The 17,643-nt window shown below is 40.8% G+C and overlaps 1 protein-coding gene across 6 annotated transcripts in view; it reads left to right on the forward strand.

Annotated features, from left to right (window-relative positions):
• Positions 1–17,643, forward strand: part of LOC122563251 (alpha-1,3-mannosyl-glycoprotein 4-beta-N-acetylglucosaminyltransferase C-like) — a 170,210-nt gene that overhangs the window by 70,034 nt on the left and 82,533 nt on the right. Inside the window, exon 2 of one of the 6 annotated variants that reach the window (XM_087973637.1) lies at positions 3,402–3,502. The exons of 3 other annotated variants lie outside the window; for them this stretch is intronic. In XM_087973637.1, the coding sequence (XP_087829763.1) occupies positions 3,414–3,502 (89 nt within the window). In that variant the 5' untranslated portion in view covers positions 3,402–3,413. Of the gene's footprint in view, positions 1–3,401; positions 3,546–17,643 lie in introns of those variants that run through there. 2 more of the 6 variants (XM_087973639.1, XM_087973638.1) reach the window with 2 other exon arrangements.

Consider the following 17,643-nt stretch of genomic DNA (forward strand, 5'->3'; position numbering starts at 1 on the left):
AAAAATGTATCTTTTGATTCTTAAACCAAGAACACCTGCCTTTAAAAATAAAATTATGCCCCAATTATTTCAGAAACATTATGCACTAACTGCGGTTCACACTGACCAGTGTGGTCACTGTGTACATTACAATATATTCAATGCCCTCTCAGTTGCATGGTATGCTCCAGTTACATTTAGTGAAATGTCGGGGGGTGTGTGTGTCTCTATAATACGTTTTGTGTTAATCGTTGTGTTAATGCCAAAGAATGTGACATTTCCAACTGCTCTATTCCTATTATTGCATGTGTTCCTGTCCAGGACTCAAAGACTATAATCCTGTCAATAGCACTGAGTGCAACCCAATCTTCAAAATTAGCAGTGAGGCTGGTTGAGGGGTAGTAACAAGACAATTCTGGCTGTTGAATGTGAGAAGGGGAGAATGGATGGTAAAAGTATAAAGAGGGAAGTGAATGGTAGTGAGCAAAGCTGCCAGTGTTGCTTTGAAGAAGTAAATAGGTGAAAAGTTAATGCTACCAAATAGTTGGCCCTAACCTTGTTGGCCTTGCTCAGGAGCAATAACTGAGTTAAGAAAATAGGAATCTATAGGCTTGTATCTTGGCAAACACCATTCCTGTAGTGGCTATCAAGATCACTGTCACCCTCCAACTCTACATGACCAAATCTTTCCAGGTGGGACCAACCAATTAAACTCCAGTGTACCATTCCTTGTTTAAAGGGAGGTGATGTAGTCCTGGTTGTGAGGAGAGGTACATTATGATTCTCTAGTCTCACTGTCGCGTTCTTGTCCTGATGTGAAGGTGCCAATGTTGAACTGGGGTGGACAAAGTTAAAAATCATACAACACCAGGTTATAGTTGAACAGGTTTATTTGAATTTTAGAATTTAAAATCCCGAGTGCAGAAACAGGCTATTCGGCCCAACAAATCCACACTGACCCTCCGAAGAGTAACCCATAACCCCCCCGCCCCCCCACCCCATTCTATTACTCTACATTTACCCCTACCTAATGGACCTAACCTACACATCCCTGAACACTATGGGAAATTTAATATAACCAATTCACCTAACCGGCACACTTTTGGATTGTGGGAAGAAACTGGAGCATCTGGATGAAACCCAAGCAGACACAGGGAGAATGTGCAAACTCCACACAGTCCCCCGAGGCTGGAATCGAACCGGGGTCCTTGGCACTGTGAGGCAGCAGTGCTAACCACTGAGCCATAATGCCGTATTGTGTGCTTTTTGATTTTTTCTATTTTTGCTCAAAAAGCACAACTTCCAGGCAGTCAGTCTATATAACATTTTATAAATTCCTTCTTTGGAAATAGAACCAGCCTGACTCAAGTTTGGGAAACAGACAGCCTCTAGCCTCACATCTTTAATACATTGTCTGAGCTGAGATGTCACTTTTTTTATAAAACCATACATTATCTCGGGAATGTGATTTATAAAAATTTCTGGGATTTACATATTAATGAACCGAAACCTGCAACCCATACTAAAAGATGATAGACTTAACAGCAATCTAGGTTTATTCAATATCATTTTAATTGCATGACACTGACCGATTGCTATAAATTCTGTGTCTTATGATCCTGACCGACTAGTTACCTGATGAAGGAGCAATGCTCTGAAATTCAATACTTTCAAATAAACCTGTTGGACTATATCCTGATGATGTATGATTTTTAAACATTTCTTCCCAGTTTTTGTGTAAATCTTTTCTCTTCAGATAGTTATCCACTTTCTTTTTGAAAGCCATAATTGAATCTGCCACTTCACTATTTCCAACAATGCATTGCATGCCTTAAGCACTCACTACATAAAGGAGTTTTTCCTCAAGAAACCTTTTCGTTCTTTTACCTTCACCATGAATTAATGTCGCCTGGTTTGTGACACATCTGTCAATGGGAACGATTTCTCACTGGCAATTCCATGACAGCTTCTCATCATGATTTGGAACACCTTCCTCAATCCCCTTGCTTTTCTGATCAGAGCTAGTCCCACTTTTTCATCAATCCTAATAACTGGAAATTTACCAGTTCTAACAATCTTCAAGCCTAGAAGTTTTTTTTCCTCTTTATTGAAACCAAAAGTAGAGCTAGCAATCAGAGAATCATATGAATTAATAATATTCCCTAACATTCTCTTCCCCCATCTTGAACTTGAGGTCAAAAGTCACATGACACCAGATTATAGTCCAACAGGCTTATTTGAAATTGCAAGTTTTCAAAACACTGCCCCTTCATTGGGTGAAGTGACAAAGGGGACAGCACTTTGAAAGCTTGTGATTTTAAGTAAACCTGTTTGACTATAACCTGGTGTCATGTGACTTTTGATCTTGTGCACCCCAGTCCAACACCAGCACCTCCATGTCATGGCTATATTGAATTCAATTTTGCAATTTTTTTTTGTTTTGGAAGAATGAGTTGAGCAAACAGCAACAGCCTGCATTTACATAGCACAATTTAAAGGTCGCCGATCCAACTCTTCCCCTGGCCACTTTCTGATGGTGAATCTGACTGGGTAGATAAGAATGGAGTCGATGAAGTGTGGCACTGGAAAAAGCACAGCACTTCAGGCAACATCTGAGGAGCAAGAGAATCGACATTTTGGGCATAACCTTCTTCAGGATTGGAGAGGGGGAAGTTGGCTGAGAAATGAATGGGGGTGTTGGAATAAGGGGAATGGTAGATGGGATGATGATAGGTGGGAGAAGATAGGTGATTGTGGTAGGTCGGTCAGAAGTTTAGAGCAGATAGATGGGAAGGAAGATGGACAGGTAGGTTAAGTCAGAGCTCGGCTCCTCCTTTTTGACCTGACCCTAACCCTCGTACTTGGCTCCACCCTCTTGCTGTCATCTACCTGTCTATCTTCCTTCCCACCTATCTGAGGTGGAAACGAGAGAAACCTGCAAGTTCATGATTTGAGTAGGGGAAACCAGAGGGGTGCTTTGACCTGAAGAGCAAAGGGAGAAGAAGGAAATGGGAGAAATAGGTAACTAAATGGTCTCAATAGTGTGGAAGAGATCCTGTACCCCACTTTTTGAGGTGAGGATGGAAGAGCTGGGAGGATGTGTTTAAGGACACAATTTTTAGTGGAAAAAGAGAAGCTCATGATTACTTTTTGCGTTTCAATATGGTCCTGTAATAGTGTGCTGTTTCGACCAAAGGAAAGCAGAAACCAGTAGAGTGGTGCCTCATGGATTATTTCCTGATGCGACCACCCATTTTAACAATTCAAAATGAACAGGATACTCCAAGCTAATAAAACCAAAGCAACATAGTAACGTTATTTATAATTATTACCATTTGTGTATTATAGAGTAACAAATAACAATAGATTATGTATAAAAATCTACAACATGTAGACATCAGCTAAGCTCTTTATATTCGCAGGTGACAGAAGACATGGTGAAGCCAATCTTCCTCCATCTTTTCAAATGCAATAATCAGCTCCCTCTTTCACCACCCCCACCAGCCTGGGGTTGGCATGCCAGGTACAAGCCCCAGAATCTCAAGGAGTAAACAACCAAAACATGTGTAAGCTGTTAGATATATTTTGATCTCAAACCCAGAAAAGTGCAATGTGCACTATAAGCGCAGTTTGCCACACTTAAGTTCTATTATCAGCATTGATAATCGTTTCTGAAAACAATTTGTTTTTGCTTTTCAAACATTGAAGATATATTGGTAGATTGACTTTCTCCCACAGTTGAAATTATGATCGCTGAATTGCTTCAAGTTTATCAATGCATTTAGCTCCTTCACATTCACTATGTATATTGATTTTACTTGATTCCCCAATGTAGTTTCAGTTTCATGAGTTGAAATGAAGAGCATTTAACTGGTTCTTGACGCTGCATGAATGCCATAATTACAGTAGCTGACTGTAATTATGGCATTTAACTGGATCTAACTGCTGTAATCCAAGTCCACACCCTGTGTCTGAACCTTCCAGAGCAGACAACTGGGGCTGGGGAAAATATAAATGGTGCCAGTGGTTGCATTCCCTCAGTCTGAAATCCAATGTTTAGACTCTGGTATTCTAGGCACTTTATTCCTGACCATTTTTTAAAAATCATCAGTAAGAATAAATTTAATCTTCTTTAACAAACCATTTAAAATATGTAGCTGAAAATGTGTTGCTGGAAAAGCGCAGCAGGTCAGGCAGCATCCAAGGAACAGGAGAATCGACGTTTTGGGCATAAGCCCTTCTTCAGGAATGAGGAAAGTGTGTCCAGCAGGCTAAGATAAAAGGTAGGGAGGAGGAATTTGGGGGAGGGGCGTTGGAAATGCGATAGGTGGAAGGAGGTCAAGGTGAGGGTGATAGGCCAGAGTAGGGTGGGGGCGGAGAGGTCAGGAAGGAGATTGCAGGTTAAGAAGGCGGTGCTGAGTTCGAGGGATTTGACTGAGACAAGGTGGGGGGAGGGGAAATGAGGAAACTGGAGAAATCTGAGTTCATCCCTTGTGGTTGGAGGGTTCCTAGGCGGAAGTTTCCTCATTTCCCCTCCCCCCACCTTGTCTCAGTCAAATCCCTCGAATTTAGCACCGCCTTCTTAACCTGCAATCTCCTTCCTGACCTCTCCGCCCCCACCCCACTCCGGCCTATCACCCTCACCTTGACCTCCTTCCACCTATCGCATTTCCAACGCCCCTCCCCCAAGTCCCTCCTCCCTACCTTTTATCTTAGCCTGCTGGACACACTTTCCTCATTCCTGAAGAAGGGCTTATGCCCGAAATGTCGATTCTCCTGTTCCTTGGATGCTGCCTGACCTGCTGCGCTTTTCCAGCAACACCATTTTCAGCTCTGATCTCCAGCATCTGCAGTCCTCACTTTCTCCTTGACCATTTAAAATATGTAGTCAGGTCTTTGAACTCAACAAAAGGCTCAAGGTGGGGGTAGTGCCTCTGAGAAAAGGAGTGGTGAAAAGTTAAGGTATTTTCCCTTTTTTAGGTGTGTCGAGGACATGAGGGTATAATCTCCTATTTAAGTCAGATGAGGAGGAATCTCTTCTGAGGATCATGAATCTTTGGAAATCTCAAGAGGGCTGTCGAGGCTGAGGTTCAAAGCATATTCAAAGCTGAAAAAGGCAGCTTTTTAATCAATAAAGGAATCAAAAGTTTTGGGGAAAAGGTAGGAAAATGGAGTTGAGGGATAGCAATTAGTCATGATCTAATTGTATGGCAGGGCAATTGATGAGCCAAATGGCCTACATCTGCTCCTTTTGTGATTAAAAAGGGAATCTTCAAACACAGGAGTGAAACCCATCCCAGCTCACCAACTACCCACTCTTCCCCTTTCCTCAATATTTACTGATCTTAACCTCAATTCCTTTTTAATATCCGTATATTTTGTGCTAAAAACATTTTTATATTCCAATCTGCCTTTGCTAGCCGAGCAGCCAGGAGCAGAAAAGCTGTGAGGTTTGTTGCAGCTACTCACTTGCCCAATGCAGTTGTGTAATCTCCTGGTTTTTCCCACACTCTGACAGAACTATACTTACTGGCCTCCTCTTGTACCGATTGACGCAAAGACATCTCTGCAGCAGCATCTGCCATTCACCGCACTTCCAAAAGTGTGGAACAAAATCAATGGTTTGGAAATAGTGTTTAAGTGGTTCAGTGAAGTCTGGCAATAAATGGCTATAACCAGGTGGTACAGTATAACAATTAAAGATCTTTTGTGTAACCTTCAGACTTAAAGTAGCAAATGTCAGAATCATACTGGGGAACAACTCGGATGGGACAGAGTCATTATTTTGCTGGGAACAAACTCATCATGTATGGAGCCAAGAGTATAATTAAGCCAATCTGAGAGTCATTGCGATTGAAAGACCAACAGCTCTTCAGTTGGCAGTTTGGAAATGGCATGACTTAGAGTCATAGAGTCATCAAGATGTGCAGCACAGAAACAGACTCTTAGGTCCAACTCGTCCGTGCCAACCAGATATCCCAACCCAATTGGAAATGCTAACTTTCCCATGGTGTCCAGAAACGTGCAGGTTAGGTTGACTAGCCATGGAAGATGCAGGGTGGGTCTGGGTGGAAGGGTCATTGGTCATTGTGGCCAAATGGCCGGCTTCCATTTCCCTCCAAACCCTTTTTATTCATATACCCATGCAGGTGCCTTTTAAATGTTGCAATTGGACTTGGTGAATTTTTTGAAGAGTTATACAATGCATCAGATTAACCTGCAGATGCTGAGAAGATTATAGAATTTGGGTGATCCTGGGTTAGGTATTAATGCAACATAAAGACTTAATAACTGAAATTCAATTATCGATCTATCCATAATATGATGATCAATATTCCAGGGAGTGTTTTGAAGCTGGCTTAAGGAAGCTTGGAGTGTTTTAATCAGAAAGCTCTCTCTTAAGGTTCAATGTAACAGTTGAAAGACCAGTTGCAATGAGCAACCGAAGGTCATAAAACCAGCTTGGCTTTTATATCCCAACAAAAACAAATTAAAAAGTCACAAAAATGAGACGAGGCGACCCTGAGTGCTAAGCTCCGAAGGGTTAGATAGCAGTAATCTGATCGTCCAGATTGTGCTATTGCTGTTAACTGCTTCCTAGTTGACATTGCCACACATCTGGTTTTCAGTAAGACAGTCTGGTGTAAAATGGAGCTGTCCAAAAATGGCCAGATTTGGATAACCAAGCACAGACCTTTCAACTCGTGTTACCTGAACGCCAACAGTAATTCCTTTGCCTGTTCACGATTATTCTGAAGTCCTCAACAGATAGAAAATCAAATATATCCAAATGTGTTTTCTTATTGAGTAATATTTTAAGATCTCTCCCTAATATTTTAATAATTAAGGAAATAAAAGCACAAAAGAATGACCAGTTTTCAGGACCAGTTAGCCTTAGAATCATAGAATTCCTATGGCATGGAAGTAGGCCATTTGGCCCATCAGGACACACTGATCCTTCCACCCAGACCCACCCTGCATTTTCCATGGCCAGTCGACCTAGCCAGCATGCCCCTGAACACCATGGGAAGTTTAGCCCTGCCAATCCACCCAGCCTGCACATTTTATAGAATGTGGGAAGAAACCCACGCAAACACAGCGAGAGGGTGCACACTCCACTCCACTCAGTTGCCAGAGGGTGCAGTGAGGTGGTAGTGCTAACCACTGGGCCACCGTGCTTTGCAGATGGGCTAATTATAATATTTAAAAGTAGCTTTGATTGAGAAACTGTTTTAATTTGCAAAGTTCTCACTCTGCTATTTAAGAGACATGAGGGGGCAAATCAGATGGTAGTTAGCATAACGTTTGTTGTGTGAAAATTGAAGAATTAAGCTGACCTAACACCTTGAAAGTTTTCTGTTTAAATGCAGACCTGGAGTTTGCTTAAGTATTTAGAGAGACTTAAGCAAACTCCATGCCCACATTTGAACAGAGAGCTTTTAACTTGTTAAGTATTTAGAGAGACTTATTGAATTCCAATGCCCTTAAATCATTGTTTGCATTCATTGGTGCTTGCATTGCCAGGAACATTGAGAAGAGGCAGGAAATGTGGTTTGAGAGGACATTCACAATCCTTATTTTTATTCTCGCATAAATGTTCTTCGTGCCCTCAGTTATTTTTTTCTCCACTGCACGTGAAGGAAAGGGAGATTGACCAACTAAACTGCTAATCCATTAGGTGCTCCACACCAGAACCTGTTTATTTTTACAGGTAATTGCAACTAATGGAAGTAAATAACAAAGAAGAATCATGTCTGTATAAATAAATATTTGTAAGTCACCAATGTGAATGGTTTCCCCTCATGTACTGTACTACACAATCTGTGGAAGCCTACGAAATATGAGAAAGTTGTAGAATTTATAGCAAACATGACCCAGTTCCAAGCGTTTGCAAGGAAGAGGAATAATGTAAATTCCTTCGAACTAATAAGAAAATCTCAAGTTTCTCCAAGTCCAGCTTGTTCAGTCTAATGAAATGGAATGCAAAAATGGATTAGGACAGACTACAGACTATGATTTGTATTTTTTTTAAAACAAAAGCCATCCTATCGTTATTAGAAAACACATTTGCCTATTTCAACGTGCAGAGGATATTAAATCAAGCTATTACAGTAATCCTCTTTCTAACAGTTCCATTTTTTGCATTTCATTCCAAGTACTACAAGGCAAACACACATTACTGCTTGACTGAGTTTTTGAGTTTATCAAACTTTTGCACTGCCTATTTTTTATTATCTGGGATGATGCTTCAGTATTAGTGACTTGTTAGTGTTGCATTTTGGGGGAGGGTGAAATTCCACTTGCTCGTTGAGGGATTATACTGTTAGGAATGGAAACTGCACGTGCTCCAGCTGGATACAGCCAAGCTTTCTCTGTGGTGATTGACAAAGCTGGTAAGCACCATGTGACATTTCACTTCATTGAAATGACTCATTTCAAAAATCTAACATTTTCTTGATCATCTTGGATGCATTTTCCCATTTAACCTCAATGTAGGTACTGTTTTGCTGTGTAGTTAATAAAGCCAATGTTTAAACTGTCCAAACACCATATAAATTTTAAGCTGAATGGAGAGTCTATCATCCATCAGGGCTGTATTCAGATACAGAAGTGAAAATAATATATGCTTAACTATTGTACCAGCCACCTTCTATTGATCAGTGCATTTGACGTAATACCCTCATCACTACACCTTTGGGGCATGTGGGATGTTGAATGTGCAGGACACCAATATGCTTCTATTTGCTTGATTTTAAAAGGAGGTATTTGCACAAATCTGAAAACCGGTTTCCTGTTTGCTTTCTTGCCAAGTGGCTGTTACATGTGAAGATTCAACAGGAGAGTTGGGAAAACAAGGCAAAAATTTGGGATACCCACATCAATCTCTGATCACAGTTGAATTGTGATTTGTTCTCTAATTGACCAGCACTGCAGACAAATTATCCATTTTATTTTCAGCATATCCTCTGGGAATAAACCCAATACAATGTCTTGGGAAAAGTTCAATTGTTTTAACAATTAAAGGAATTATATTATTTTGAGGAAATTAGGAACTCCTTAGGTGCTTATCTGAGCTCATTGTAACTACAGTTATCTGTGTACAAGGTTCCCATGATTACTGATTCACACCCTGTATTGTTTTCAAATTGCACATTGATTTAAATTATAAATCTATAGGTAGTTCTTCTATAATGCGATAGTTGGGTTTTTGTGCAACACCGCATTATGGAAAAATTGCACTTTAGAAACAATTTGGAGATGCCTATGTTGGACTGGGGTGTACAAAGTTAAATATCACACAACACCAGGTTATAGTCCAACAGGTTTAATTGAAAGCACAATAGCTTTCAGAGCGCCACTCCTTCATCAGGTCATAAGGGTTAGAAACAGTGATTAAAGTGTTGGCGATGTAATTGCGTTATAGTCAACACACGTTTTAAAAGTTCAGGCTTTAGAAACAGTGTCCCCAATTTGTCAATGACATTACTGCTAACTTGCATTAATGAAACATGCATTATAGTGGAACGACCTGTATTCTAAATTGTCATACCTGCAATGAACTTAGACCATTGTTTGGAAATCAATACATCCAAAGGTTTTATTTTAATGAAACTTATTTTTGTCCTTAACAGAACTCAGTTCTGAAAAAGGATCACTGGACCCAAAACGTTGACTCTACTTTCTCTCCATGTACTTTACCAGACCTGCTGAGTTTCTTCAATTTCTGTTTTTGTCTTTTCCTGCCCCTTTTAAGAGGCACTATTTACCAAATGTTCACTAAATAGTGAGTGTGCTATATTTATCCTGATGGCCTATGTCACAATAAAAGTGTTATCCTTACAGGGTATGGGTTGAAACTGCTGAGTGATGCAATATAGGTTAAGGCTGTACCAAGGATCCAATTACAAAGGGACAGCTTGGTGCTGACCACTAGTAAAGAAAGTGGGGGGTGGGGGGAGTGTGTCCACTTGGACCTTGAGCTGTTTAAAAGAAAAAGCTACACTCTCAATGCTTTTTTGCTGGGGGGGGATTGTAGCTGTAACAAAGTTGGGTCGCAATAAAGATTACCTGAACTTTAAAAAAAAATAAAAGCGTTATCTTGTCTTTGTTAACATAGAATTAAAACTAAACTGGAAGTATCATTGTTGCAAAAATACACTTGCACCTCATAGGCTGTTTGTTAATGTAAGTTTACCAGGAGACCATCAATGTGGCTGTGCAATGCAATTTTTTTGAAACAATCCCTCCAGGAATTGACTTTGCTTGTTGGGGTAAGAATCAAATAAAGGTCTATTTACATAATCAGAATATTTTGTAGCTTTTAAGCTTACTGTGCACAAACACTTTGGGTAAGTGTAGTTTACAAAAATTGCTTTAATCTTCTTCAGTTTAAAGCCTTTCGCATTTTAGATGGGACAGCCATACCTGTCATCGTGATAGATAGCCATAGTGATTTAGATGGGAGTGCTTTCTCTCTATTCAATTACCATCTTAACTGTGGGCTATAAAATTAGGTGTATGAATTAAAATTTGCTTAGAGCTTTAGGACTTGTAATGTCAATGGAATACCTGATTCCCATTTTTCTCCAGAATGTGTCATGACATAGTAATGTGTATTGAATTGCATATTGGGTCTGAAATCATTACATGTCGCAGGTAACGAAGATTCAAACACTTTTTTTATCCCCACCCTCCCTATTGCCCTATAAGTTTATGTAACTTTTTTTTCTCAAGCACGTCACCCAGTTTTTAATTCCATTCTTCACCAGTTTTCCATACTTTAATATTTTTCACTCACATTCAGTTGTCTTTTAGAGGCTTCATAGCCTTTGTTCCAAGTGTGCAATTGTGATGGAGCATTCCACATCCTTCTTATCCACTGTGTAAAGTCTTGTCATGATCTCCATTTTAATTATTTTCCTGGTTAAGTTCTCTTTACTGTGAAGGCTTTTATTCCTATTTTTCCTGCTTTGTCAGGATTAATATGGCTATCAGTAACCCAAGGCAATATCCTAGTGGATATACCAAATTCTTAATTGAAACAAGAGACACTACAAAACATTGCTACATCTCCAGCTTACTCATACATGATTACAGTCACCAATGTCCTGATTAATTAGATTAGATTACATTACAGCATGGAAACAGGCCCTTCGCCCAACAAGTCCACACCGACCCGCCAAAGCGCAACCCACCCATGCCCCTACATTTACCCCTTACCTAACGCTACGGGCAATTTAGCATGGCCAATTCACCTGACCTGCACATCTTTGGACTGTGGGAGGAAACCGGAGCACCCGGAGGAAACCCACGCAGACACAGGGAGAACGTGCAAACTCCACACAGTCAGTCGCCTGAGGCGGGAATTGAACCCGGGTCTCAGGCGCTGTGAGGCAGCAGTGCTAACCACTGTGCCACCGTGCCGCCCAGTTTGACTACTGGCACACATCACAAATGTGCCGTGTATCACATCGGTCGGATCATTAATTCCTTTGGCCAACTGCTGTTTTCTCTGGAAAGAGGCTTATCTCTGGATTTTATCTCTGAACCTTGATCTCAGGCCCGTCTGTTCATATTGTTACATGTGCTGATTCCTTGCATCTTTCTGAGCATCCACTTAACTGTATATTTACACAGCACACCTCCTATGATGACAACACTTCTTTCTTTTTGCTGACAAATGGTACATCACACATCTAGTGGTCTGAATCAGTTTTAACTTGGACCTTCAGACAGATGTGCTGTGTAACCAGTTCAGTTCATCTGCTGAGTTACAGAACACACATATGCACCCCTTTTTAAAAAGTGCTTAAGACATAGTCCAGTGATACCTATTGATTAGAACACCATCCGACTGATTGACCTTTCCCTAAGGTAAGCTTCTGCGGCTGACCCACCAAATTTTGGGCTGCTACCGAGAACTGTAGAACTTGGAGCACTAAAGAATAGTGAGAGTGCATGGAATTTGAAGTCTCAGACTATTCCGTTCAGCCGTCTTGAAGAGAGAAAGAAATGAAAAATAATTGTTTTTTTTCTCTGATTCAACTGACCAGGAGAGTCCCAAGTCCCAGTTTTGTCTCTACTGAATTTGTTATTCTCAACATAGTGTTTGTTAGTGAAATTTCTGCTGTCATAACCCTCAAGGTTAGATTAAATTCCCTACAGTGTGGAAGCAGGCCCTTCAGCCCAACAAGTCCACACCGACCCTCTGAAGAGCAACACACCCAGACCCATTACCCTACATTTACCCCTTCACCTGACACTATATGGGCAATTTAGCATGGCCTATTCACTTAACCTGCACATTTTTGGACTGTGGGAGAAAACAGGAGCACCCAGAGGAAACCCACGCAGACACTTCCTGATTTGTCAATTTTCCCACTTTCTCCTGAATATCTCAATGTCGAAAAATTAACAGCATGGAAAATAAAATAGATTCTTTATTTAATTGTAAAATTGCATGAAAGGGGCAAATTGTTAAATGATCAGCCAGCGCACTTGTGAGTACAGGCTGGGAAAATCACTATTCTGCATGAGAGAGTCAAACAGATCATCATGAGACCATTTTGGAGAGAAGCCTGAAATTGATGCTACTATCAAATAGCAGGCTTTTGTTCAGTGCTGCAATTTGCAATAAACAGCTTGACCTTCCACTGACAGCAGCTCTTGCTCTGCTCCATCTGAGAGCAGGTAATCAGACCTCCAAGCTTGTGCGCTCTCCTCCAGACATGGCCTTATTAATGCTCAGCTTGTCAGAAGCATGGAGACCAACAGCACTGACAGCACAGCCTCACAGATAGCCCACTTCTTTTCTCCCCTGTGATTCAGAAGACCCTTTAAAGATCCAACATATTTCTTCTTTCAAAGTCACCATTTGGAAGCTTGAACGTACCACTGCTTTAGATATAAATGTGACTTGTTCATATCTGTTTTATGTATATCAGATTACATTGATCTAAGGGGAAGTGGGTTACAGTGTTTGTGCATGACTTACTTCATTTCCTGCTATCAACTGTTCTCTGACTTAGAGCAAATACTTTGGCCTTGCCATTGTCCATATCAGAAATGGATAATATACTGAATTGAGACTTGCTGCAAATTGTATGTTATTATTGTTGCAGTGGTAATGCAATTCAGGTTATCCACATCAACTTGAATCTTCATTTATTTTTTACTCATTGATTATTTCAATGTTTTCAAATTCTCAGCTCATTTTCAGCTTTTGTAGCTTTTTTTTCCAGGTGATGTTCATGTTCATTTTTCCAAAATCAGAAGCTGTCACACTAGACAGAAAATGATTAGGAGGAAGTAAGGACTGCAGATGCTTGAGAGTCAGAGTCGAAAAGTGTGGTGCTGGAAAAGCACAGCAGGTCAGGCAGCATCTGAGGAGCAGGAGAGTCGATATTTCAGGCACAGGCCCTTCATCAGGAATTTGTGATGAACATTCCTGATGAAGGGCTTATGCCCGAAACGTCGACTCTCCTCCTCGGATGCCGCCTGACCTGTGGTTTTCCAGCACCACACTTTTAAACAGATAAGGATGACCATTTGTTCCCATCTTCATTCACAGTCCAAATAAACCTATGGTCATAGCAGCCAGCAAGTGGTTCCATTGCTTTTACCTCATACTTTTCTCTCACTCAGAAATTCACTTGGTTGGACCCATTCCCAGATAAATCTTTTCCACGCTCTTCCTAGTTTAATAATATCCTTTCTATTGACATGCCATCAAAACTGCATGCAGTACTCCATTTGTGGTCTTACCTGTGAGGTGCAATTCTTGGCTTGCCAGGTTGGAAATGGTGCATGCTGGACTTCAAATATGGCAACCCAGACAAACAGGTTGCTGGAAGAATACAGCAAGCCAGACAGGATCAGGAGGTAGAGAAGTCAAAGTTTTGGGTATATATAATCATGAAGGGGCGTGGATAAGATAAATGGAGAAAGTCCTTTCCCTGGGGTGGGGGAGTCCAGAACTGGAGGGCATAGGTTTAGGGTGAGAGGGGAAAGATATAACAGGGACCTAAGGGGCAAATCTTTCACCTAGAGGGTGGTGCGTGTGTGGGATGAGCTGCCAGAGGAAGCGATGGAGGCTGGTACAATTGCAGCATTTGTAAGGCATTTGAATGGGTATATGAATAGGAAGGGTTTGGAGAGGTATGGGCTGGGTGCTGGTAAATGGGACTAGATTGGGTTGGGATATCTGGTTTGCATGGACGAGTTGGACCGAAGGGTCTGTTTCCATGCTGCACATCTCTATGACTCTAAATACCATCACAGGGGAGACAATAGTGAATGGTATTATTGCTCGACTATTAATCCAGAGATTCAGGTAGTGTTCTGAGGACCCAGGTTCAAAACCTGTGCTGGTGGAATTTAGAACATAGAACAGTACAGTACAGGCCCTTCGGCCCTCAATGTTGTGCCGACCTTTTATCCTACACTAAGATCAAACTAACTACATACCTTTTGTTTTACTATCATTCATTGCCTATCCAAGAGTTGCTTAAATATCCCTAATGTACGTGACTCTGTGATGACCATGACTCCAGACACTTCGCAGCATAGTTGATTCTTCACTGCCCTCTGGGCAATAAATCCTGAATTCACATCCTGTAAATGAATGTTCATTATCACAATGCATGGCCTTTTCACATCAATTGAAAAGTCAACAGTATGCACACACAGACCCTTGATGTTATAGATGTACCAATATTTTACTTAAAAGACGACAACTTTTAAATGAACCAGGATACAAAATGGATGACAAAACAACATTGCTGAGGGATGGACTGTATTTCCATAAGGGAAGTACACACAGTACACATGAACTAATATCCAGTGTGAAAGAAACCTGAACAAACCTATTATGCCAAAAGGAATGCTGAGTACCACTTCTGTTTTGATGGTATCTTGAAAGCTTTGATAATGGGAATGTGGGGGAGAATCAAAATCCCTTTAATGTGGATTGCCTCAATTTTGTGCCAATAGCCAGCTGTTCAAACCACCACCTGGGAAGAACTAACATTATAAGCTTGTAACTGCCTTTCTGTACCAAACAGATATTAAAAGGGCCTGTGGGATAGAATAGCTGCATCTCACCAAACATTTCTTGTCAAGCTCTGACCCCATCTGTTATAAGTTTTAGTACATCAAAGAGATGACGAATTTAAAACTAAAACAGACTTCAAGTGCCAAAGCTTATGTACTTTCGCTTTTACATTCCACTCTCCCCCTTCTCCACCCCCCCCCCCCCCCCCCCACCCCAAAAATCTGTAAATTCTTTTGCTTGCATGCCAGTATGCAAATGTGAGTACGTCATGGGCTTCGGACACAAGCTTTACTTTTAGAATTTTTTTAAACTGAGTTTTAAAAGTAGACTGAACTTTTTCTTTGTTTACTTAAAGTCTGGTTGTCTTGTTTCCTTACAACTTTACCTGCATTCAAATTAAATTGAAGAAGGCGTGTCCTTTTTATATACTTGCTGAATTTATTCATCATCCTGGACTTGGTCATAACATACACAGATGTGCACACACTCTGGAACAGAAGCAAAAATAGAAATTTCTTTCCCCATTCCTTTAGTGTAGAGACTCCAAGACAGACTTTAGCAGCCAGCATTACTCTGGCTAACATCAATTCACTCCAAACAAATCACAGTTCAATTCTCGGATTCTTTCTATCTGAATGATTCACCACCACAATGGCACATTTCCACTGATCTGCTTGGGATAAAGTCTGCTCCCTAGCATTCAGATATTTTTTGCCAACAAGATTGCTTCCTTTCATGTCCATCATGCTTAATGGATGAATAAGACTTGATTAATTTTATTTTGTTTAAGGAGGTAGAATCATCTTGTGGCAAAAGGAAAATTTGTGAATGTTTGCCTTTGGTTTCATCTTCCAAAAGTGTTTTGAATGCTTTTGTTTTAATTGTAATGTGTTTTCATGTATTTCAATATTTTTTCACTATCTGCTTTTATTGGGTTTTATTAAGCCTTTACGTCTATTCCTGTATGTCAGCCTGTTCACAATCATAACTATAGGTCTGGAAACACAAACCATACTGAGCATTCTTTTTGTATTGTCATTACCTATATCAGGTCACGATTTTGTAAAAGGAAGAAAATTAGTCAAAGAAAATGGTCTGACGTAAAATCATTTATTTTTGTCTCTTTTGGAAATGTTTTTTGTTGCAAAACTAGCTTTCAGACGATGTGTTTGAATGTGAACAGACTTGGATACAGTTGAATGCCTGTTGATCAGGTATTGTGTTACAATGCGAAAGCGAAGCAATATTTTCAACTCAAGGTCTGTGTAAAGATTTGTAGCTCATGTGCTGGGTTGCAATTGTTATGGGTATGTTCGCTGAGCTGGGAAGTTGGTTTGCAGATGTTTCACCCTCTATCTAGGCCATCCTGTGTGCTGTGGAGCCTCCTGTGAAGTGCTGCTGTACTGTTGGTTGGAATTTATTTGGTTTTCTTCCCGCTGTTTCCGGTTGCTGGTTGCAGTGGTCGGTATATTGAGTCTAAATCAATGTGTTTACTGATGGGAGTCCGTGGATGTGTGCCATGCTTCTAGAAATCCTCTGGCTGTGCTCTGTTTAGCTTATCCTATTATTATGTTGTCCTAGTCGAATTTGTGGTTCTTATCATCTGTGCATATAGCTACTGGAGACAGCTGATTGTGGCGTTTAGTGGCTGGTTGATGTTCATGAATGCGGATTGCTGGTTGTCCGCTACTTTCAACTTAATAGCGCAAACATTTCAAAGGCCGAACACCTAATTTTGCAATTGGTTGTTCGCTGGGACCATGCAGAAATCCTAAAGCCAGCTGACTGCAAGAATTGCCCAGGGTTGAAATTACTTCTGGGCAATTTTCCTGCATGTGGAATCTTCATTTTTGTTTATTTAAAAAAAATCTCTCAACTTCTGAAATTTTCTTTTAGGTTTCAGTTCACTTAAATTTAATAGTTTTCCATGAAAAGATGGTGTTTAATAACCTGCTGTAACTCATAGTTAGCTATTAAATTGAAAGCTGACTTACCATTGACCGCATTCCCTGTTATATACCATCTAACCTTTTCATTCCCAGCTCCTCCCCATTCCACCCCCACCCAATTAAATCTCACGGGACTGAAAACCCCTACCTGTCCCATTAAGCTTGCCACTTCCCTTTTTTTAAATGCCTGTTCCCCCACCCACACACCCACCTTCAATTTTGGACAACACTGCTCCAGTCACCAGATCTGATCTCAACCGTCTGCCTCTACACATCAACAGTGCACCCCACCACCCCCCCACCCTTGCCTGCTCCTGCCGTAACCTAACATTCTGCCCCCCCCACTTAACAACACCACATAAATTCACAACCACCACAATAACCTGCTAGCAACACCCTTCCCAATTCCTTCCAGAGACCTCCACTTCAACAATCCCCATTGCCCTGACCTCTGCTCACCCCCAATTCGATATCTCAATCTGCCTTTTGTCATAACCCACATCCACGTGACACGTTAACCCCCCACAGCTGACCTTCAGTACTTGCCTTTCCTTGGTAGCTATCAAATTGGCTGTGGGATGTTTTAATCTGGTGCACTTATTACTAGCTGACTGAGATGTGGTTGCTGAATCTTTGCTGATTCTCTCTACTGATTCTTGAAGT

The sequence above is a fragment of the Chiloscyllium plagiosum genome, unplaced genomic scaffold (assembly GCF_037043375.1).
Source record: "Chiloscyllium plagiosum isolate Xiang-an unplaced genomic scaffold, Cpla_swu_hap1 HiC_scaffold_26, whole genome shotgun sequence".
NCBI classification, from domain to species: Eukaryota; Metazoa; Chordata; class Chondrichthyes; order Orectolobiformes; family Hemiscylliidae; genus Chiloscyllium; species Chiloscyllium plagiosum.